The sequence below is a fragment of the Oryctolagus cuniculus genome, chromosome 1 (genome assembly GCF_051225735.1).
Source record: "Oryctolagus cuniculus isolate XC-2025 breed Fujian yellow rabbit chromosome 1, ASM5122573v1, whole genome shotgun sequence".
In the NCBI taxonomy this organism is placed as follows: domain Eukaryota; kingdom Metazoa; phylum Chordata; class Mammalia; order Lagomorpha; family Leporidae; genus Oryctolagus; species Oryctolagus cuniculus.
Window position 1 is genome coordinate 200734114 of NC_142867.1, and position 22575 is coordinate 200756688.

The window sequence follows — 22575 nt, forward strand, 5'->3', positions numbered from 1 at the left end:
ACGTGGAAGAAGCTCCTGGCTCCTGGCTTTGGATCAGCCCAGCTCCAGCTGTTGTGGCCATTTGGGGAGTGAACCAGTGGATGGAAGACCTTTCTCTCTGGTTCTCCCTCTCTTTGTCATAACTCTACCTCTCAAACAAAGAAAGAATATTAAAAAAAAAAAAAAAGAAAAAGAAAAGAAAAGAAAAAAGTTCAGTAGAGGTGGGGGGTGCTTGCTGTCTGGGATTTGCTATTGGAATCCTCACAGTTATAGGGAAAATCCCCACGTGTTCCCCTTGTGCAGTCTGTTCAAGCAACACCTCCTGCTGCAGGTCCTGTCCATCGCTCCATCATTTTTTTTAAAAAAGATTTTTATCTATTTATTTGAAGGTAGGGTTAAAGACAAAAAAGGAAAGACAGAGGGAAAGGTCTTCCATCTGCTGGTTCACTCCTCAAAAGGCCACAACAGCCAGACTGTGCCAATCCAAAGCCAGGGTCTTCTTCCCGGTCTTCCCCACAAGTGCAGGGTCCTAAGTGCTTGGGCCATCTTCTACTGCTTCCCCAGACCATAGCAGAGAGCTGGATCAGAAGTGGAGCAGCCGGGTCTCGAACTGGTGCCCATATGGGATGCCGGTGCCGCAGGCAGAGGCTCAGCCCACTACAGCACAGACAGGCCCACCATCGATTTGTTCAGCAGTGGTTCTTGGATGGCTGCTGTGTGCCAAGCCCCAGGCAGCGTAGGCAGAGCCCAGGCTTCTCTCAAGGTGCAACTCAGATGCCTCCTGTCCCGGGTAACAAGTGCTTCCCTGATGCCCTCACCTCTGCCCTGCAGTTAAAGCTGCTCTCCCCCTGCACTGAGTGCCCACTGCACCTGCACCTGCTCTTGGAGAGCAGAGCGCTTGGTCATACTGGGACTGTGTTAACCTGCAGTGGTTGTGTCTCATCCCCCTCCAGGGGAGAGCTGCTGTCTGCTCAGCTCTGCTGTCTTTCTCCATGCAGCTTGGGGCTGACCCAGTTTGTGGCCACCAACCGGAGCCCTGCCTTTCTCTCTTCCAGGGCTAAAGTCGCTGCTGCAGACGGGCCCCCTGGGACCCCAACGCAGACCCTCACCCCCGTGAGGCACACGGTCAGGATAGACAAAGATGCCCTCCTCCAGGACTATGGATTTCACGTTTCTGAGAGCCTTCCCCTCACAGTGGTGGCCGTGACGGCAGGTAGGGGCTGGCTGGGGAGGGAGCCAGGAGCCTGGTTTCTAGTCGGGAGAACAACCATGCCTCTCCTCCCATCTCTCTGTGCTGCCTCGAACTGCAGAAGACGCCACCCCAGGGGATTAGCCAAGGCACGCCTCTCTGACCTGATTCTGTCTTGGGCTGTGGTGCTGCAAGGGAGGGATCCCCCACACTCACTCACTGCTCTGAACCCCGACTCCCAGGGGCCTTGGCTGTTCCCGTCCACAGCTCCCTGGCCAATCTCAGGGGCGGTGAAAGTGTTTGGCTAAGCTGTCCCCCCCCCCCAACCTTGAGCTTTGCACACTCCTTGCGGGGACACTTTCTGGTCAGACAGTAATAGAAGCTATCGATTTGTTTCTGCTGGAGCCTTGGTGAAATATGGGCTGTAGCAGAGCCGAGAAGAGGAGCTGGGTGTTTGTTTTCACACTGGAGCTCAGGATTGATATGAGATCTGGGACTACTTAAAATATATTAATTTCAGCTCACACACACACACACACACACACACACAGGTGTGCACACACACCCCGAGTTCTTCAGCGATGCCTGGAGCAGACCGGCCGGCCAGTTCTGTTGATCAGAAGATTCTGCTAGTGTCCTTTCTCAGAAGAGTCTCCTGACATCCCTTGACCTTGGTGGATGCTAGGTGTCCATAGCTAGCTCATTACCAGGAAGGCTATGATGCACCTGAGCCTAGGTCTGGCTGAAGGGAGGGGGCGAGCCCGGGCTGCCCTTCAAGAGCGCCATGGTGGTGCCTCGTGGGGTCCGGACCCCCCTGGCACGAGCACCATCGCTTGTTTTCTGCCCAACAGGAGGCTCTGCTCACGGCAAGCTTTTCCCGGGCGATCAGATCCTCCAAATGAACAATGAGCCTGCCGAAGACCTTTCCTGTGAGCGAGCCGTGGATATCCTCAGGTACTGGCCGTCTCCCATCACCTGCAGAGCCGCACGGGTCATCCTAGCGCAGACGGGACACGGGAAGGGCGCCACTGACCCCGCCGCCGGGAAGGACCGGGTCCCGAGAGGCACAGGAGAGCCTGGGGTTCGAGTCCCAGCCCTCTCTCTGGGTGCCGGCTGTGGCCATCACTCTCTTCCCTCTGCTTGTGGAAGCACTCGGAAGGCCCACAGCGCCGTGCTGGACCAACCCCCTGCTATGCCAGACACACTGTGCGAGGCACTTCCGGGAGTGTAACTGCGCATGAGCCGTAGGCCCTGCCCTCTAAGACCTGCCGGCTTGTTGTGGCATGTAGGAAAATGGAACTAAATTCACACCACAACTGTTTGTTCTTCTGAAACCCTTTTGCTGTTCTTCGATACTAGTGCAGGTGGAACCTGGTTGATGCCTGTGTGGTGTCACTGATAGAGCGCCTCCTACTGTCTGCCTGGTGTCATTGTGATTTGTGGAAACGCCTCCCCTTTGACCCTGCACCTTGATCCCCTGAGACCAAGGCAGGCACACAGTGGGAGCTCTGTTGAGCAATAAATGGAGTTAGGCCCTGGCTTTCCTGTGGAGGGGTGACTGTCAGCAGGTGGGAGGGGACTAGTGAGACGCTTTGCGGGCACACACAGGCTTTGCGTGCACAGTGACTTCAGTGTAAACTGAGGGGAGACGCAGAGTTCAGTGTAAGCTAGCCTGGAGATACATCGGTGCTCGCTTGGCGCCCCTTCGTGGTTGGCTGAGCCGACTTTAGCATTCATTTCTGAAGATCTGTCATGGGCAGCATATACCCAATGACAGACAACAACCACAAAACCAGAGAAAGAGAAGATGGAGAGATGCAGGATGCAGTCTCTGCTTTCAGGAAGCCCCGGATCACTGCAGGGATACACACACACACGAGAGAGAGAGAGAGAGAGAGAGAGAGAGAGAGAGAGATCTTCCATCCGCTGATTCACCCCCTCCCAAAATAGCTGCAATAGCCAGGGCTGGGCCAGGCTGAAGCCAGGAGCCAGGCACTCCATCTGCATCTCCCACGTGGATGCAGGGGCCCAAGCACTTGGGCCGTCACCTGCTGCCTTGCCAGGTGCATTAGCAGGGAGCAGGATCGAAAGTGGATGCCAGCATAGCAGGTGGCAGCTTTACTTGCTACACCACAGGCTGGCTCCGCAAATCTTTAAATATATATATATTTACAGAGAATCTGTCAAAATGTGGACAGTAGGATCTCTACAGCCAAGCCCAGTGTCGCTTTGAGAGTTCCAGAGACCAAGTTGAATGGGTGGGTGGGGCATCCAGGAATGAGGATTTCACTTAAAAAGAAAGAAGTACCATTTTGGAAATTGTGAAATTTGCTTTCCCAGGAATTGGGCTCTTTTCTAAAAGGTGACTCCTTCTAGCTAGTGAATATTAGATTTTCAGTGCTGCTGCTAACTGTCCTACTCTGACCACTAAGCAACAGGTTGTACAATTTTAAGCAGTTGACCAGAAGGTGAGTGTTTAGGGTACCTTTGGCCCCTGTCTGTTCACTGAGCACCTCTGCCAGGCCAGGCTCCCTGGGGGCTCCCCTGATGTCCAGAGGCTGGTAACACAGAAGGAACCCACTCTCAGCCCTTGTGGGCAGACACTGTAGCTGAAGCAGCAGGGAGATGCCCTGGAAAGCTGAGGTTCCCTCCAGCTCGGGAGGAAGTCATTGTTTGATGGAGCAGAGACAGACCCAGAGGTGTTTCAGCTGTGAGTTTAGTGCTGGGTAGAATTTGGCCCACAAGGATGAAGGAGAAGGGGACCCTGTTCAAGGATGAGCAGGAGCCACAGGATAGAGGTAGGGGTGTTGAGCAGCTCACTGGGCCTTGGGAAAAGTTCTGGGAAGTGCAGCCCGGATGAGGGTCCCCAACCCAACACGGCGAGTGGCGTTGCCATCTCCCAGAAGGGCAAGCCTGCAGGCCTCTGAGCAGGGCGTGTAGCCATGCAGGCACCTGTGCCTGTGGCCACGTGTGTGTGAGAGGACCAAGATTGTTTGTTTATTTTTGGTTGAGTTCCCAGTGCCTAAAAGGAGCCTATGTTATTTTTTAAAAAGATTTATTTATTTGAAAGGCAGAGTTATAAAGAGAGAGGAGGAGACAGAGAGAGGGAGAGATTTTCTATCCAGTGGTTCACTCCCTGGATTGCTGCAGCAGGCTGAGCCAGGTTGAAGATAGGAACCAGGAACTCCAACTGGGTCTCCCACATGGGTGCCAGGGGTGCTGGTTTGTGTCCTGGCTGCTCCTCTTCTGATCTAGCTCTCTGCTGATGGCCTGGGAAAGCAGTAGAAGATGGCCCAAGTGCTTGGGCTCCTGCACCCAGCTGGGAGATCTGGAAGAAGAGCCTGGCTTTGGATCAGCTTAGCTCTGGCCGTTGCAGCTATCTGGTGGGTGAACCAATGGATAGAATCAATCTCTCTCTCTCTCTCTCTCTCTACCTCTACCTATAACTCTGTCCTTCAAATAAATAAAACAAATCTTTAAAAAATTATTTTATTTATTTATAAATCAGAATTACAGAAAAAGGAGAAAGAGAGAGAGAGAGAGAGATCACTGGTTCACTCCCCAAATGGCTGCAATGGCCAGGACTGGGCCAGGCTGAAGCCAGGAGCCAGGAGCTTCTTCCAGGTCTTCCACATGGGTGCAGGGACCCAAGTGCTTGGGACGTCCTCTGCTGCTTTCCCAGGCCATCAGCAGGAATCTGGATTGGAAGTGGAGCAGCCAGGACTCGAGCTGGCACCCACATGGAATGAGATGTTTAGCCTTGGTTTTCTGAAATGACAACCTATCTCGATTATTGCTGCATTTTCTCTTTAAAATCTTTTGTGAACATAAACCTAGCCAGTATCCCCTGGCTGAGTCCTCCACCGAGTGAGATGGCTCAGTCTGGTGGTGGCTGGTCCCGGGTAGGTCGGGGAGGAGGGGTCTGGGAAGCCCCCGTGGAGGGCGCAGGCTGTGGGCCAGCCAGGGTTCCTGTGCGTCTCTGCTTTTCCCGCTGCCCTCAGGCCGGCTGAGCCTAAGAAGCTGGACAAGAAGTCTGCAGGTCACTTTGGTCCTCACGCACACAGATATGCATGCACACACATCACACAGAGGACTAAATGTCTTTGTGTTCTTTTTATTTTTCCCCAGGGAAGCTGAAGATTCTCTCTGCATCACGGTTGTTCGCTGCACGTCGGTAAATCTTTCCTTTTTTTTTTAAGATTTAGTTATTTATTTGAGAGGTAGAGTTACAGACAGTGAGAGGGAGAGACAGAGAGAGAGGTCTTCCATCTGCTGGTTCACTCTCCAAATGGCTGTAATGGCTGGAGCTGAGCCAATCTGAAGCCAGGAACCAGGAGCTTCTTCTGAGTCTCCCATGTGGGTGCAGGGGCCCAAGGACTTGGACCATCTTCTAATGCTTTCCCAGGCCATAGCAGAGAGCTGGATGGGAAGTGAAGCAGCCGGGACTTGAACTGGTGCCATATAGGATGCCGGTGCTGCAGGCAGAGGATTAGCCTACTGCACCACAGTGCCGGGCCGGTAAATCTCTATGTCCTAAATGTTAGTCTCACCCTTCTGGGCCCCAAGACCCTGTGCCCCCAGAAGGTGTCCTTTAGAAAAGAAGCAGGAAGGGCAGAGGGCAGAGAGTGACAGCTTCCGGACAGGGGGTGCATACGGACCAACCTCCGGGCATAGGTGCTGTGGCAGAAACAGGTGCGGCCAGGCCTCAAGGTCTGCAGTCCAGGAAGAAGACAAAATTCTGAGCATGCAGAGAGCAGGACACTGAGATGGGCACCCAGCTAGGAGTTCCATGACAGGTCTGAGGGCTGTCGCTTTGTGTCCGTTCCCACTCTCGTAACACCATGGTGATGACAGTAACTGCCTCGGCTGTCTAATGGGTTGTCAGGAGGGGTTGGAGCCTGAGGTTCACCAGGAGCAAGGTGTGACAGCCATGCGCCTGGGAAGGAAATAGCAATCCTAAGCCACCATGGGCCAAGGAGCCTTGCATCCTTACAGGAAGAAGTCTGTCTAAGAGGACAAGGGACTGATGCTTCTTGTTGTGAGAGGTTTCAAACACACACCTCCTAGCCTTGGCCATGAATAGACTAAACACAAAATTAGGAGCTTAGAAAATGTTAATAATGCATTTAATAATATAATCTAATTGACCATATACCAGGCCACCAAGAAAATTCAATAAATTCTCCCCCAGTACAAAACCATAAAGATCCTTTTTCCCGAATTTATAATAAAACAGAACCTATTAACTATCAAAAATTTAATTAAAACCATCCAGCCATTCGAAAGTAAAAATGCAATTTCCTAAGTAAAGATAGAGTCAAGTGGAAAAGAAAAACTACCATTATGAACTATTTAGGAAATAATTAAAAATTAGGACTCTACTTCTTAAAAGTTAATATGTGTAGCTGATGTTATACTCAGAGAAAAATTCATAGCCTAAGAGTTTTTATATTTAATAAGGAAATATTCGGTGCAAGAAGTTGGAAGATAAGACTAAGAAGACAAATGTAAGACAGAATAAAGTAATAAAAATTAGGACATAAGTGATGTTTTGGAAAACAGAGAAGTTGTTACACTGGTAAATCTAAGAGCTAGTTCCTTTTTATGGATTTCAATTTTTATTTATTAGATTTTTTAATAATAACAAAACTAAGAGATGTTTCTAGTAACAAATTAAACAATGAAACAATGAAAGAAGAAAAGATTGCTAATTCCTCTCCCAAATCCCATTCCACAAGATAATTAATGTTTCTAGCCTGGTTATTCCTTCAGGCTTATTCAGATTCATACAAACATCACATCTATAAAAATATGTATATACACATTGTGTATGTATAGGGTTCAGTTTTATTCTTCAAGGGATAATACATATTGCTGTATAACAACTGTTTTCCAACTTGTTCCTTTTAATGCCCTTTTTGAAAAGTCATATTTTTTAAAGATTTATTTTTTTATTTGAAAGAGAGAGAGGCAGAGAGGGAGAGAGAATGAATCTTCGTCTGCTGGTTCATTCCCCAAATGGCCACAGTGTCCCATATTGATATTGGTTCAGACCAAAACCAATTGCCTGGAACTCCATCTGGGTCTCACACGTGGGTAACAAGGGCCCAGGCACGTTAGGGAGCTGGATGGGAAGTGGAGTAACCAGGACTCAAACCAGCACTCCCATATGGGATGCCGATGTCACAAGCAGTGGCTCAATGCAACTCACGATGCTGGCCTCCTTTTCATGACCTTTCAAGTGCTAACTCTTAGTTCAGTAAAAACACGTACAAAGAAATGGTGGTCATCTGAGTTCTGCTGCTGCCTGATGAATTAACTTAGAACTCAGGGAGAGCTCAGAAGTCCTGGAATAACGGGGAGCTCCTCCCCTGTAAGTAAGATATTAGATGGCTCCTGCAGACTTCGGTGGTGGCTTGCAGTGCGTTCTGGATGCCAGGGTACATGGGTAGCAGGTGTCAGAGTGTAGGAGCCCCAGGGGGGCTGGGGCATTGGGGATTCCTGGGACAGAGAACCTATTCTTTCTCAAAGCAGCCACTTTCATGGTTGGGTGGTTCCAAGAATAAGAGGCCCTTCTTTCCCGTGACTCCTCCTGGCTAGTCCTGGCTCAGAGCAAGTCTCCCTTGAATGAACCAGCTCTCCAGCGGCTGAGAAGTGCAGCCGTCTCTTCTCCAGGCTAACTGCCTGGTGAATCACCTGTTCCCGCCGACGCCTTTCTCTAAATCCTCACTTCCCTGATAGCCTTCTGCACCGGGTGCAAGCTCACGGTGATTCTCTCCAGTGGTGACACCTGGAAAGGCACCTGGTTCCAACGACGGCCACCTAGCACCCACGGCACAGGAAAGGGAGGGTGCGTGTGCAGAGCGCTGGGGACGCCAGGAAGGGTGAACACCTCGCAGCCTCGCAGGCCCACTCACACACATGGGATCAGGCTTGGCTGAGACTTGTGGCCAAGGAAATACTGAGCTAGTTTTCAAATGAACAGCTTCCGAGCCGGGGCCCGCCCAGGTCCCACGCTGTGCAATTGATGTCTTTGATCCTCAGGGCCACCCTTTACGTGAATCCCCATGAAATCATGTTGCGTTGGCCCGCCATTCTGGCACAGTGAGAGTTCATGGTCAGGGAGTCGTGGAGCTGAGGAGCCTGTGTGTGCAGCTGTCAGCGGTAGTCATCCTCCACACTTAGCAGGGAGCCTGCTCTTCCCAGCTCCTGGTCAGTTGACTTTCAACAGCATGACCCAGCTCTGGGCTTGCTCTGCCAGGACTGCTGTCCCCAGGGTGAGAGACAACAGTGGTTTCTCTCTGCAGCTCTCCTTCATTCTGTCCCCGGATCTCTCCTTTCCTCAAGCCTTTAGGGTGGTGATGGTTGAACTTGCAGCCCTGACTGATGACTTCACCCTGTTTCCTTCAGCTCTTGACAGTCCTGAGTCCCTCTATCTACCGTCCCCACCCCCGTGTTCCTGGCGATTTTCCAGCCCTTTGGTTTCTAAAGCTTCCCTGATTGTGAGGTTCTCTGGGCACCCTCTTTGACATTCCCAATTCCTTGACATTTCCTCCCAGCTTCTGCTGCGTGAGATCTGCTGACAACCTTGCCATTCCATGTCAATCATGCGTTTGGTAAATTCACTTCTCTGACTCATCCAAGGCATTGCTAACATCAGGGATGGGCCACAGGGAGGTGAGTTGCTTAGTTAGAAGTCAGAACCATTTTGAGTGTAGGTCAGCGAGTTCGGAATCCACCCAGTGGCTCTGCATCTGGCCTTCTCCACAGGGGGGATTGCAGGAGACCTAGTCAAATGCTTTGCAAGAATGAAAGACTACTGCCATATCCACAGGACCCTGGCCTACCGATCTGGAGTTCTGTCTTCAGAAGAAAAATGAACGTTGTTGGCTCGGACTTGTTCTTGGTGACTCCTTGGTGGTTATCAGATCAGTACCTAAAAGCTCTCTGATCATCTCTTATCTTGGATTTTGCCAAGAATCAATGACAAGCTTGCCAGTATAGATTTTCCTGAATCTCCCATATTCATTTTCTGTGAAATTTGGTAGTTGACCATCCTAACATTTTTTCCATTCTCTGTTCCACGTGGATGATGGCAACTGTTACATGTGTTATGTCTGTGAGTCCTACAGATTCACCCGGTGTAGGAAACTTGAATTTATTCTGAGCAGTCTGATAGTCTCATCAGTAATTTTCAGATTGTAAGCTTCTCTTTCCCTTAGTCCTTTTATCCTTCTGGTCGGAAGATCAGTAACTTCTACAGGTATACTTCTCTGGGAATATTGCCAATTCCCCTTTTCCTTTTCCTGAATTTTCATTTGTTTATTTCAAAGTAAATTGCATTTTTGAGATGCCGAATCAGGGATGTGAGTCTTGTTGCATTAATGTTCTAGTTACCCATAAGACCATGTGTATCTTCTTGCATTAAAATAGCAGGCTCGTCTTCCATTTCCTATGTTTCGTGGTGTCGGTCTGTTGATATCCGAGTCTGTGAGCATCGTTTCCAGGAGCTTCTCTGATTGCTGTTAAGTACCTCTCCCTCAGCCACCCAGAACGTGGCCCAGAGCTGCATCCTGGGACCCTTATACATGTAAACATCGTAGACACTGACCTAAAGGACTGTCCAGACCAGGGGAGCATGGGATGCTAGGCCAGGAAATAGTGTGTGAGGATTCATCCTGCAAGATCACGTCCTGTTGGTCCAGATCATGTAAAATGCTCTTCACCAGGTGTCACCATTTGGCCTGATACAGTGTAGTTCAAGCCTCACCGTATACTCCTATCAACCTGAGATGAGTCTCTATACCTGTGGGGAAAGAGAGGACAGGGCCAACAGGGATGAAGGATAAACACAGGGATCAGAACTAGGGGAAGCTGAAGGCCAGAGAGAGGCAAGGACTTGGCCGTAGTCCCACACAGTTGTACTGTTTTGTATTACACACACACACTCACTCACTCACTCACGTTTTCTTTCATAAGAATCTGTGGTCGAGGTGGTTCTCACAACTGTTGGGAAGCAGAACTTGGGTTCTGATCTCCTCGCTCCCAGTCCTGCTCTCTTGTCTTCATCACAGCACAGCCATTTGACTGCCATATGGAATCGCCAGCTGTTCTCGGATGCATGAGGACACTGTCTGGGCTGGGATTTGATGAAAAGAAATATTTAACGGGATGTCATCTTTTCCTGGGGGTTTTAACGGATTCTGCAACAGCTGTCAAGTTTGTGTTTTTGTTTCCAAGAAATGAGAAGCTACACATGGCTTTTCTGCAAGCGCTGTCGTAGAATGTGCCGTGCTGCTGTTTTTCAGGGAGTCCCCAAGTCCTCCTTCCTGACCGAGGAGAAGAGAGCCAGGCTGAAGACCAACCCCGTGAAGGTGCACTTCGCGGAGGAGGTGCTCGTCAGTGGACACAGCCAGGTGCGCCGGCAGTCAGGGGCCTGAGTGACGCTTGAGCTGGGAGCTGCCTTCTGGCCTGTAATTCCCCGAAGCCCTGGGATTCCGCAGAGCAGGGAGGATGCAGAGGGAGGGCAATGCGTTTGTGAGAGGCCTTGTGTTCCTTGTCAGTAAGACACCTGCAGGCCCCGCACAGGGGATGCCGGTGGGGGCTCCGGGCTCTATGTGGGGATGTGGAGAGAAGACCTGGGTATGGCCCAACATACTCCAATAGTTGACTTTTCATTATGAACATTCAAACTTACTATTCCCTCTGAATAGCAATATCAATAATAATGAGTATCAATAATAACAGTGGTTGTGATAAGGATGGCTTTTTAAGAGACCATCATCTATTCCAACTCTGTTACATGACCTAAACTTTCTGTGTACATAATCCCTGGTCATCACAGTACCCCTCAAGGGAGGTCCTTTAACAAAAGAAGAAATAAGGACCTAGAAAGATTGACAATATTAGCTTTTGAGATCACATAGAAGAACATACCAGAGCCTAGTCTATGTCCATTCTGAGTTCAACAATTATTGGATTTTGAAACTGTTAGGTCAGAACTCATCCGTATCTGGCCTTCTAGCTATGGAGACCAGCAAATGGGGGGTGAGGGCCATTTTAGCAAAAGATCCAAGTGACCTTGTCCAAATCCATCAGCCCTTATTTTCTACCTGTCATGCTACTTAACAGAGCACACCTCAGTTAGACTTGAGAAAGGTGGATTTGTTCCGAAAGAGACCAGTGGGAATGCTAACGCATTAATTAATCAGAAAAGACTTGAAATGAGGTAAGTCAGCAAGACCCAGGGTCTCTCTGTGTCCACATTTGTGTAAGTAGATGGGATTGAACCTCTTTAGCAAGTTGCGTTTGTGTTCAACGTGTGCTTTTAAGAGTGTTGCACTGGAGTGGTAGGAGTGGAGAGCAGCAGTGGGAGTGAGAACCAGCTAGTAGGGCAGGCAGAGGGCAAGGGCACCGCAGCTGGGGGCCAGGCCACACGGATGATGGTTTGTTAAAATGACCATGACCACCCCATGGTCACGGGAGTCCAGGCTGAGAAGGCCAGACAAGGACAAGCTACAAAGCTGGTTCAGAGCTCTCATGGGACCCAGGAGTTCAGAGGAACTAGGTTCTGAAAAGGTGTCTCTGGGAAGTCTTGCAGGTTTGGGCCCCAAGGGGGTCTGTGAGTCTCCGTCAGCCCCACAAGACTGAGACAACGAGACCAGAGGGAGTTGGTTACTGGGTCTCTACCTCCTGGCCAGTGTTTAAAGGTGGTAAAGCTGGTTGCTAAACTTTTCCCCTTGAACATGTAAGACTGCCTCAGGGTTGCACAGTCACTCTAGAAGAATCTGAAATAGTAGGACAACATTTGAAATATGTTTAACTTTTTCTCACAGTTAAAGAAACGCAGAGGAGAATATTAGGAATTGACCATTTGTCCTTAAATGAGCTTAGAAGATAAGTCCTTATTGCTGAGAAAATAACTATGCTCTGGCACTAAGCAGTAGCTTTGGAAATTGGTTTAAACTTTTTTAAGTGCAAGAAAAATCAAAACTTAATGATTTCAATAGAAAGTATCCCAGGGATTGCAGTCCTGTTAATTTAGTATATAAAATAATTTAAATGCAAAATCCATATATTTAAAGATACCTATAGTACCAATATTTAAAATATCCAAAAGATGAAAAAATGCTAAATGCCTAGGGCAGAGGGATGGTTAAATAATTTTTGATATTTCAACTCGATAGAATATTTTAAAGTCATTAAAATTCAAACATTAAGCACACATAAAAATTGGGTGTGAAATATGTACTAGGTAAACAATAAACACAGAATTGTGCATGTTCTATTATTACAATTTTCTTTAAGACTATATATATATATACACACACATGTATGTATGGAGATACATATAGATAGATGAAAAACCTTGGCGACAAGGGAATGGTGGTGGTTGTGTGACATTGTTATGGCTATTTTGGGTAACTCTTTTAAATAATAAATAATAAAGAACCAAGGAGGAAAAAACTACCACTTGGGAAATCCAGAAATTAACACCCACACACCCAAAGCCCGAGAAGTGAGGTAACAGCAGGACAAGCAGTTGGCGGTCCCTCATCCTGACTGAGTGGGAAAAGGCACCGGAATACGAACACATTCCCTTTTCCTCCATGCAAGTACTGTGGCTTTTTTAAAAGACAGTTACGCAGAGTGATGACCGTGAATCTTGCTTGGAAGAACTGGCACAGCAGCACAGCTGGTTAAGCTGCTGCTTGGGACACCCGCATCCTGGCTCCTCCACTTCCAGTTCAGCTTCCTGCTAATGGGCCTGGGAGGCCACAGAGGAAGGTTCAGGTATCCTTGTCACCCACAAGGAGACTCGGATGGAGCTCCTGACTCCTGGCTTCAGCCTGGCTCAGCCCTGTCTGTTGCAGGCATTTGAGGAGTGAACCAGCAGGTGGAAGATCTCTCTGTCAATCTCCTTCAGATGAATAATAAATATTTTTTTCTTAAAAAAAGATAGAAATGCCCTTATATTTAGAAAGATTTAGGATTCGTATCTGAAAAGTCTGTAAGCTTTTGTTTGTTTTAATATTGCTTTGAGAGGCAGAAACACAAAGAGAGAACATGTACTCCTGTCTGCTGGTTCACTCCCCAAATGCCTGCAAGGCTGAGGCTGGGCTGAGTCAAAGCCAGGAGCCAGGAACTCAATCCAAATCTCCCACGAGGGTGGCCAGAACCCAGTTTTTGAGCCATCACCACTACCTCCCGTAATCTGCATTAGCAGGAAGCTGGAGTCAGGAGCAGAGCTGGGGATCAGACCTAGGTGCTCCAGTGTGGGGAGGAGGGGTGCATCTACACTGCTGAACTGAACACCTGCCCCTGTAAGGTGACTTTGAAAGAAGGCGGTGACCCTCTCGCCCAGGTGGGCTTGATAGCTGCACTCCTCATAGAGATGGGTGCCGGCGGCTGTTCCAGATTAAATCCCGAGGGGCTCTAGAATCTCTGGTCTGGAGGGCACCAGCCCCGGGGGCCCTTTATGTTTGCAGCTCATCACTCAGAGGCCACTTTTTATGAGAGCTGGCCCTGGGGGGGAGGGGAGAGTCTCGGGCTGGCATGGGGTCACCAGACAGGAGTCCAAGAGTGGCAGGGTCTCCTAGGAGATCTCAAATCCAGGGTGATGGTTGGGGTGAGTGGAGGGAGAAGGCATCTCCCTGCCCCTTGGTGGCATTTCACTACAGGGAATACAATGTAGGGGGGCTCTGAAGGAGCGTCCCAGCAGCCCACCCCCGATCTCGCCCCAAGACCCCAAGGTAGGGTCTGAGGCTCCCAGGTGCCCTCAGACTGCACTCATGCCAGTCACCTGGCTCATCAAGCTGCATCCCGTGAGGCTGGCAACCAGCAGGGAGATGTGGGGAGGACCTGCTCTCTGCACCGGGCAGGGATGGGTGGCTGAGGATGTGTCACACCCTGCGTGAGGAGGGTATGACAGGGACACAACACCACTCTTGTGTTTTCCAGGGTAATTCTCTGCTGTGCATGCCCAATGTGCTTAAGCTGTACCTGGAGAACGGACAGACCAAAGCGTTCAAGTTTGAGGCCAACACAACAGTGAAGGTACTAAGGGTGCACTTGAACCTCTTTCCCAGGACAACGTGATGGCTCTTGGACCCCCAGGCATCTCACGGTGCTTCTGCCTTGGTGGTCTCACAACCAGCATGGCCTGTGCACCTGCAGTAAGCCAGGCATTGTTATCTCAGCTAATGGTGCAACCTCTCAGCAAGCTGGTTTTTTAATGGAGATTTCTTTTACTTATTTGAAAGAGTTACAGAGAAAAGGAAAGAAAGAGATTGATTTTCCATCTGCTGATTCACTCTCTAGGTGCTCACAACAGTCAGGGCTGGGCCAGGCCAAAGCCAGGAGCCAGGAACTTCTTCCAGGTCTCCCACATGGGTGCAGGAGCCCAAGCATTTGGATCATCTTCTGCTGCTTTCCCAGGCCATTAGCAAAGAGCTGGCTTGGAAGTGGAGCAGCTGGGACATGATCAGGCGTCCATATGGGGTACCAGTGTCACAGGCAGTGACTTAACCTACCATGCCACAATGTAGCCCCCAAGCTACATTTTTGTCACCAGCTTGCAGGACTCAGAGAGGTGAAGTGCCCAAGGTCATGTTAAAACTCCCAAGCCTTCACTCCTAACCATCAGGCTCCCCTGCCTCCCGTCTGACCCCATCTATCAGCCAAAACACTGGCACAAATAAAAGCCCAGGCAGGGCATCCGGGCAGAAGCCTCCTCTGGGTCTCCCACTTGGGTATAGGGGCCCAAGCACTTGGGCCATCTTCCACTGCTTTCCCAGGCACAGTAGCAGGGAGCTGGATTGGAAGTGGAGCAACTAGGACTTGAACCGGCGCCCATATGGGATACTGGCACTGCAGATGGCAGTTTAATCCACTTTGCCACAGCGCTGCTCTCTCCAGATTTCTTGTCATCCAAGCCCCATCCCAAGATTCTGAACTTCCTAAGAGCGTGACCCTGGGTAGCAAGCTGGTAGGAAGCACGGTACAAGAAAAAAATCAGTATACATGCCCCAGCCAAATGAAACACTATTTTTGTTGATTTAAATTTTGACATGAGGATAGCACCCCTGCTATCCCATTCTGCACTGAAGTCTGTTCCACTCCTACAAGGAGCTCCTCATTGGAGCTGCTCTGAGAGGAGCTCCCATGCTCAGTAAAGGGGAGGAGCTTGTGGGCCAGGGAGGGAGGAGGCACAGCCTTGGAGTTCCCTAGAGTCCAGGGCAGAAGGAAATAGAAGCTGTAAAGAGAGGGACAGGGAAGTGCTCTGTGTACAAGGCAATGACACCTTCTGTGGCATGCTGTCCACGTGCCAGGCCAGGCATGGAAAGAGGCTGGGCCTGAGCTCAGCTTTGATGGCAACCAAACTCTCCCCAAGGGCAGGCAGGGTCTGAGCAGCGGGGCTGGGGTACACACGAGCTGAGGCAAACAGCTAGCAAAGCAAGCTTCGTCCAGGAAACAGCAGATCACCCAGCAGGTCTGGAGCCCAGAGCGTTTCCTAGTGGGGCTGGGGGGATGGTCATGGGAGGCCTCCAGTGCCTGGCGTCAGTGCTTGGGTTGCATCCACACACCTACAGGGATGGCGCTCGCCATTCCTGAATGGGGGTGAATGGTGAGAGAAAACCTCGGGCCCAGCGCCTCTGATGCTGAGGAGAGAGCAGGTTCTGGAGGGCCAGTGCTGCTGTGACAGTGACCAAGACACACGCCTGCATGCACATGTGTACATTTACACACGCATGCACACGCACAGTACACACGCACAGCGCAGGGTTCCCTCTGGCCCCTTCCTGTGGCAATTCCTAGCGCTGTTGCAAATGCCCTACCCCATGGGGACCTCGGCATGGTTCAGGAGAAGCTGCATGAATCCTCTGTGCACAGGACATCCCAAGGCCAGAGTAGTGAGCGGGCGGAGAAGTGGATTTTTTTGTAATTATTTTATTTTATTTATTTGAAAGGCAGAGAAATAGAGACAGAGATCTCCCATCTACTCCATCACTGCCAAATAACAGCCAGTGCTGTGCCAGCCCAGAGCCAGGAGGCTGAAAGTCAATTCAAGTCTCCCTTGGGGGTGGTGTGAGGCCACCACAAAACACCAAACACCAGAGTACGGGAAAGAGTTCACTGGGGGGAACCCGACAGACCAGAGGGAAGGGGCGAAGAAGGAAAAGAGGGAGAAGAGAGTGTAAGAGAGAGAGACAGAGATAGACAGAGAGACAGAGAGGTCAGGAGACAAAGAGAGCCACGTGTTCAGGAACAGGTCCTTTTAAAACTTTGCCGGAGGGTGGGCAGGGAAGCAGGAGCAGTGCATCCCATTAGGATGGGGTGGAGCTGACACCTGTGGTTGGGCCATGTGGCCACCTGGCTTCCACATAGGACGGTGTCAGGGTGTAGATCGTGCCATAGATAAGACTGCGCCATTTTACTAACAAACAGGTGGTGGGGACCCACTATTGGAGCCATCACCTGCTGCTTCTCAGGGCGTGGGGTTAGCAGGAAGCTGGAATTGGAGCAGAGCAGGACTCAAACCCAGGCCCTCAGACAAGGGATGCAGACATCCTAAGCAGCTTCGTAACTCTTGCCTACCACCCAAAATGGCGGCCCTGAGGGGCAGACTCTGCTTACTGTGTGCCAGGCACTGGCCCAGGCACTTCTGCTGTACTACCTCATTTAATGCCCCAATAGTCGTATGAAGTGACCAGTGCTAAACCCCACTTCACTCAGGAAGTCCAAAACTTGCCAAGCTCAGCTGGCTCCTAACTGGCTTTTGAACTTTGCACTAGAGCCTGCTGCTCTATCCCTTCTGTATAAGAAGTTTTCAAATGAATCAGACAAGAGTTCTGCTTCTGTCATCTTTGATCAAAGTGGCTCGGAATGGATGGGTTGATTTATTCAAGGTGAGTTCCCCCCCTTGGGTGGTCAAAAAAGACTGGGAGGGGATTTAGAATCAAAGCCATGTCCCAGGGGAACTAAGCCCAAGATGAGAGCATTGGAGAAATTAGCAAGAGCTTAGCCAGGGTAACAATGGCTAATCTCAGTGTCTGCAGTAGCCCAAGTTTTAAAAGCACGTCTTTTAGCTCTTTGTGACCAAGTGGCAGATACAAGCAAACTCCATCAGCATTTTGGTGAATAAAAGGGGAAATTGCTCTTCTTGATCGGTGATTTCTTTCCGCTTCTCACCAAAGAGAAGAAAAGCTCTCATGTCAAAATTTAAATCAACAAAAATAGTGTTTCATTTGGCTGGGGCATGTATACTGATTTTTTTCTTGTACCGTGCTTCCTACCAGCTTGCTACCCAGGGTCACGCTCTTAGGAAGTTCAGAATCTTGGGATGGGGCTTGGATGACAAGAAATCTGGAGAGAGCAGCGCTGTGGCAAAGTGGATTAAACTGCCATCTGCAGTGCCAGTATCCCATATGGGCGCCGGTTCAAGTCCTAGTTGCTCCACTTCCAATCCAGCTCCCTGCTACTGTGCCTGGGAAAGCAGTGGAAGATGGCCCAAGTGCTTGGGCCCCTGTACCCAAGTGGGAGACCCAGAGGAGGCTTCTGGCTCCTGACTTCAGCCTGGCCCAGCCCCAGCTGTTGTGGCCATTTCGGGAGTAAACTACCAGATGGAAGATCTCTCCCTCTCTCTCCCTCTCTCTCTCTCTCTCTCTCTCTCCAACTGTGTCTTTCAAATAAATAAATAAATCTTAAAGAGAGAGAGAGACATGGAAAACTCAGTGTGACACGAGGCACAACGTGATTCGGATCATGACAGTGGGGCAGAAGCCAGGGGGTGTGGGCTCAGGGAGTTTCCAGCTGGGTGGCAAGGCCTCTGGAGAGCGGTGGCCTACATGGTAGACATGGGAAGCTGGGTGGGCATGACGGGGACAGGGCCAGGAGTGGTGTGTGAAGACAGCATCCGGCCATGGCCAACGGTGTCCACAAAGACCCCGAAACGAGCAAGCTTGGCAAGTGTGTGGAGCTTGGGGGCAGGGTGTGTTGTGAGAAGCAACGGAGGGTAAAGTGGGAGGAGGGGGTTGGCACCTGATGCTTGAGGGCCTGGAAGATGGAGCTGAGAGCGTGGGGAGCCGCTGAGCGCCTTGGGTGGGGGAGAGCATGAGCACTACAAGGCTTCGTCAGGTCCCTGTCAGTCATGAGTCAGCAATCTTTTTATAAAGGGCCAGATAGTAAATATCTGCAGGACATCAGGGGTCTGTCGGAGTTCCTTGACTTTGCCATTGTGGCCAGTGGACTTGACTTTGTTGTCATAGAACTTTAATTGCAAAAGCAGACATGTGGGCTGGATTTGGTCCATGAGCTATGGCTCGCCAACCCCTGATCTAGATGCAAGGTGGAGTGCAGGTGGGCGGCAGGAGGGCCCAGAGGGCACCACTCTGCAAAGCGGGGAGGAATGTGTGTGCTCAAGCCGGAGTGGGAGAAAGGACGGGGTCGAGGGTCGGGCTTCCCGTCCCGGCCAGTACAGCGCCTGGCGCGCAGTGGACATTGAATTAACACCAAGTGACAGAAGCAGACGGGCTCTAAAGGGCTTAGTCCCCGGCTGGTTATGGAAGACGACGGAGCCAGGCAGAGAGGATTCGGAATTGGAAGTCGTGAGATGCAGGTAGAGCTAATGGTTTGGGACTTGGCTGTGTTCAAAGTTCTGACTGGGCATCGATAAGCAGCCAAGGGAAAGTTCGCTGAGCATTTACTAAATGCCGGGCACAGGGAGGTAGCGGAGGGCCAGGACAGGCAAGGTGACGTCCTCAGGGGGGTGACCCTCCGTTAGAGTGAGCAAGAAAACAGGTACCAGCAAGCTAGCATACCCCGAATCCTCCCCATCTGAGAGATACCCTTTTAAAAGCCTATTTAATTTAATGTACATAACGACCCTGTGGGAAAAGTGTTAATACTAGTGCCATTTTACAGATGAAAACACTGAGGCATAGAGAGAGAATGCGAGTTATGCAGGAGACACACAGCCAGTAAGCGGTGGTCTAGGGCCAGACCTCGTGCTTCTCGCTTTAGTGTGCTGTCTTTTACTGGGAAACATAGCTGTTGTTGAGGATATTACCATTAAATAACGATGAGGGGCATAAACACAGCCCTAGACAGAGAGTACCGGAGACAGTCACACTTAGAGTCACTCTCTGAAGAGGTGACAATTACACTGACACTTGGAGCTGGAAAAGCAGCCTTGTGGCGAGTCCTGGGAAAAGTGTATGAGGCACAGGGAACAGCACATGTGGGTTCCCCGAGGCCAGGAAGGCCTTGCGATGACAGAGGCCCCTGTGGTGAATGTGGGACAACCTTGGGGCTCAGAGATGTCAGACTTGTCTGCTACAGAGGAGGGATGGGTGGTACAGTTCTGCCTGGAGACTCCAGGGAGAGGATGGAGCCAGAGACTGCGGCGAGAGAGCCAGAAACCCACAGTGGACGGCGCCAACCTTCTAAGTCACTGGAGAGAGGGTGGCCAGATGAGTGGCACTAGCGCCCGAGGAGCGGGGAGCAGCAGGTGCTGGGCCAGGCAGGGCCCCACTGTCGGGAGCTGGAGCCCCGCCTGGGGTGGTGGTGGGCCGGTCTGCACAGGCTTTTCCCACGCCAGCAGCACTGGGGAGCCACCCCCTGCCGCTCAGGTGCCCCCATGCCTTCCTGTGCCCGCCAGGACATCATCCTCACAGTGAGGGAGAAGCTGTCCATCCGCAGTATCGAGTACTTCGCGCTGGTGCTGGAAGAGCAGTACAGCGTCTCCCGACTGCACCTGCTGCACGAGGAGGAGCTCATCCAGCAGGTAGGGGGGACCCCCAGCCACAGCCTCCGGCCCAGGCTCAGCGCGTGCACCTTCTCCCGCCCCAGAAGGCGCAGAGCTCGCTCAGCCTGGGGGCAGCAGGATGGGCTTCAGGGCGGGTTCCCAGCTGCCTGCATGGGGTAGACAGGGTGCAGACTTGAGGTCCCCGTTTTTGCAGATGGGGAGACGCAGGCTCAGTGGGGTAAGGTGAGTTGTCTGCAGGTGCCACAGCCGAGAGAGCCCCCAGGACTTTACTGCCAGCTCTGATGCTTTCTTGCACTTGCTGCCTCTGAGCCGTGGGGAGAAGCATTTGGTGCTATGCTAAGCCTTTGCAATGGGGCTTCACCCCCAAGAGAGCCCCGGGGACAGGACAGGGCCATCTGGGCTCCTCCATCCTCCAGCCTTTCAGTAACGTTACAGCCATGCACAGGTCCACTCAGCAACTCCTTATCGACTATGCAGTATTACAGAAATGAGTCGTGTTTCGACAATTGGAAGCAAGAAGGGGCTTCTGAAGCCAGGGACCAGCACAAGTAGGGAGCAGCTTCATGGAAGCCTCTCGGAGCGTCCCGAGTGGCAGATGAGTCTGACCCCAGTCACTGCCCCGTGAGGTTTGCCACTGAAAGATATCACTTCCAATAATAATAATAATAATCAAATATCACTTCCATTTCATTTACATTGGGACAGAAAATCAAGTTCAATCCTTAAGATTTAAGAAGATAACCAAAGTCAGGTGTGGAGCAGTATGCGCCTGCTCTTAGTTGTGGAAAAGAGAACAGCAGGCACCCAGCACAGACAGAGACGTGGAGGGTCTGTGGGAAGGCGCCCGGGGCACGGGAAGGAGGGGTTTCCTCTACAGAAACTTAGATTTCATACCCATGGGAAAGGAAGTCAGATTGGGAGCGAAGGCCCACGGCTGTCTTGAGAAGCACTGAAATTGAAATCTCTGGGGCCGCCCTTTCATTGTTTGTTTTTCTAAAGTAGTCTTGTGGGAGACGGGCAAGGACAAAGGCAGCGAGAAGACTAATCCTGTCTCCCTCTCCCCTCGCAGGTGGTGGAGAGGGAAGGGTCCTGTGACTCCCGCTGCCTCTTCAGGGTGTGTTTTGTTCCCAAGGATCCCCTGGACCTCCTGAAAGAAGACCCCGTGGCCTTTGAATACCTCTACCTGCAGGTGCCCGGGGGTGGTGCTCCCTGCAGTCCCAGAGCTTGCTCTCAGAGAAGGCACCGTGGGCTCCTTTGAGCAGGAGCTCAAGGCAATAAAGCAGCTCTCTGCTAGGGGCTCTCTTTATCTGAGACAGGCTGGGCTACTTATCCCCTAGAATTTGCTTTCCTGTTCCAGAGTGGCTGTGATAGGAGATTTTTCCACGGAATCATGACCTCTAGGCAGTCTCCAATGTGGAGGACACGGTTCCCAATACTGTTTTTAGGATCTTTGCAGTTTCTGCTTGTGTTGCTAAAAGGGGCGTAGGTGCCTCAAAGCCTCGTTTTAGAAATGATGGAATTGAATTCCGGAAAGGTCACGGGATTTATCTGTGTCTCCCGCTTAGTGACAGAGCCCACACCTGGGTCCTTGGCACCTCCCCTGGGGCTCCTTGGCTGAGATTTACTGAGGTCGTTTTCATTCTGATGAGAAAGCGTCACTGGGGAGGCATCCCCATGTCACGTGACCACTGTGGGTCTGACACCTGCTCATGTAAGCGGCACAGACACCGCACAGAGTAGATGGGGCTCTTGTCACTGAGCCATCAGAGACACCAGTGCAGCCCATCAAAGTCACACAGCCCAGAACGGCCAGCCTGGTCTCAGAGCCGAGTTCCTGGCCGGGGGGTGGGGGTGGGGGGGGCAGGAGCCAGTTCCGCTTCCCGACCGCCCCGCCCCACCTCTTGCAGAGCTGCAGCGACGTGCTCCAGGAGCGCTTCGCGGTGGAGATGAAGTGCAGTTCGGCGCTCCGCCTGGCGGCCCTGCACATCCAGGAGCGGATCTACGCCTGTGCCCAGCCCCAGAAGATCTCTCTGAAGTACATAGAGTGAGTGGCGGGGGCAAGCAGCTGCATCGCATTTGTGATTTTGCTGGCCCCGGGCCAGGCTGGCCGGCTCTGCAGAAAGCTGATATCAGCTCCTATCCAGCTGGCCAGTGCCTCCCCATCTGTTTCCCTCCCCACCGTCTCCCACCCGGCCCGGCTCCCCCTCTACCCACCCCAACCCCCCATGTCAGAGTCTGGCTGCTCCCTCTGGGGCTGATGCCAACTCCAGATGGACAGACACAGGATTCCCTTGTGAATCCCCAGTCCCAGGGAGGATGTCGTGGGCGATCTGCTGACAGCTTTGTTGTTAGGCTTTTCTAAGGGCAGGAATGCTCTGGAAATGAATTCTTACCAGTGTGTATGTGTGCGCAAGCGCGCACGCGCATGTGTGCGTGAACCCATCCCTGTCGTGTTATTCCCCCTCTCTGTCCCCTGGGCAGTCCCAGGATTCCATCACCTCCTGATTCTTACCCTGAACAGTTTTGCTTAGCCTCTCCCCAAATCTCAACCCTGCCCTGGCTGGGCACAGTCGTATGGAAGATCATAGTTTACAACTAAAACGCGTCCCGGGCCCTACTGCAGGTGCACGGAGTTGAAGCT

General features: G+C 51.3%; 1 protein-coding gene across 3 annotated transcripts in view; it reads left to right on the forward strand.

Moving 5' to 3' along the window:
- FRMPD1 (FERM and PDZ domain containing 1) overlaps nt 1-22575 on the forward strand; it is a 184000-nt gene that overhangs the window by 145823 nt on the left and 15602 nt on the right. For 2 of the 3 annotated variants that reach the window (XM_017350594.4, XM_051843909.3), the window contains 8 exons: nt 1035-1192; nt 2020-2122; nt 5297-5342; nt 10477-10584; nt 14129-14224; nt 19827-19952; nt 21004-21123; nt 21842-21978. In XM_017350594.4, coding sequence (XP_017206083.3) covers nt 1035-1192; nt 2020-2122; nt 5297-5342; nt 10477-10584; nt 14129-14224; nt 19827-19952; nt 21004-21123; nt 21842-21978 — 894 coding nt within the window. Of the gene's footprint in view, nt 1-1034; nt 1193-2019; nt 2123-5296; nt 5343-10476; nt 10585-14128; nt 14225-19826; nt 19953-20741; nt 20918-21003; nt 21124-21841; nt 21979-22575 lie in introns of those variants that run through there. The other variant, XM_089318543.1, reaches the window with a different exon arrangement.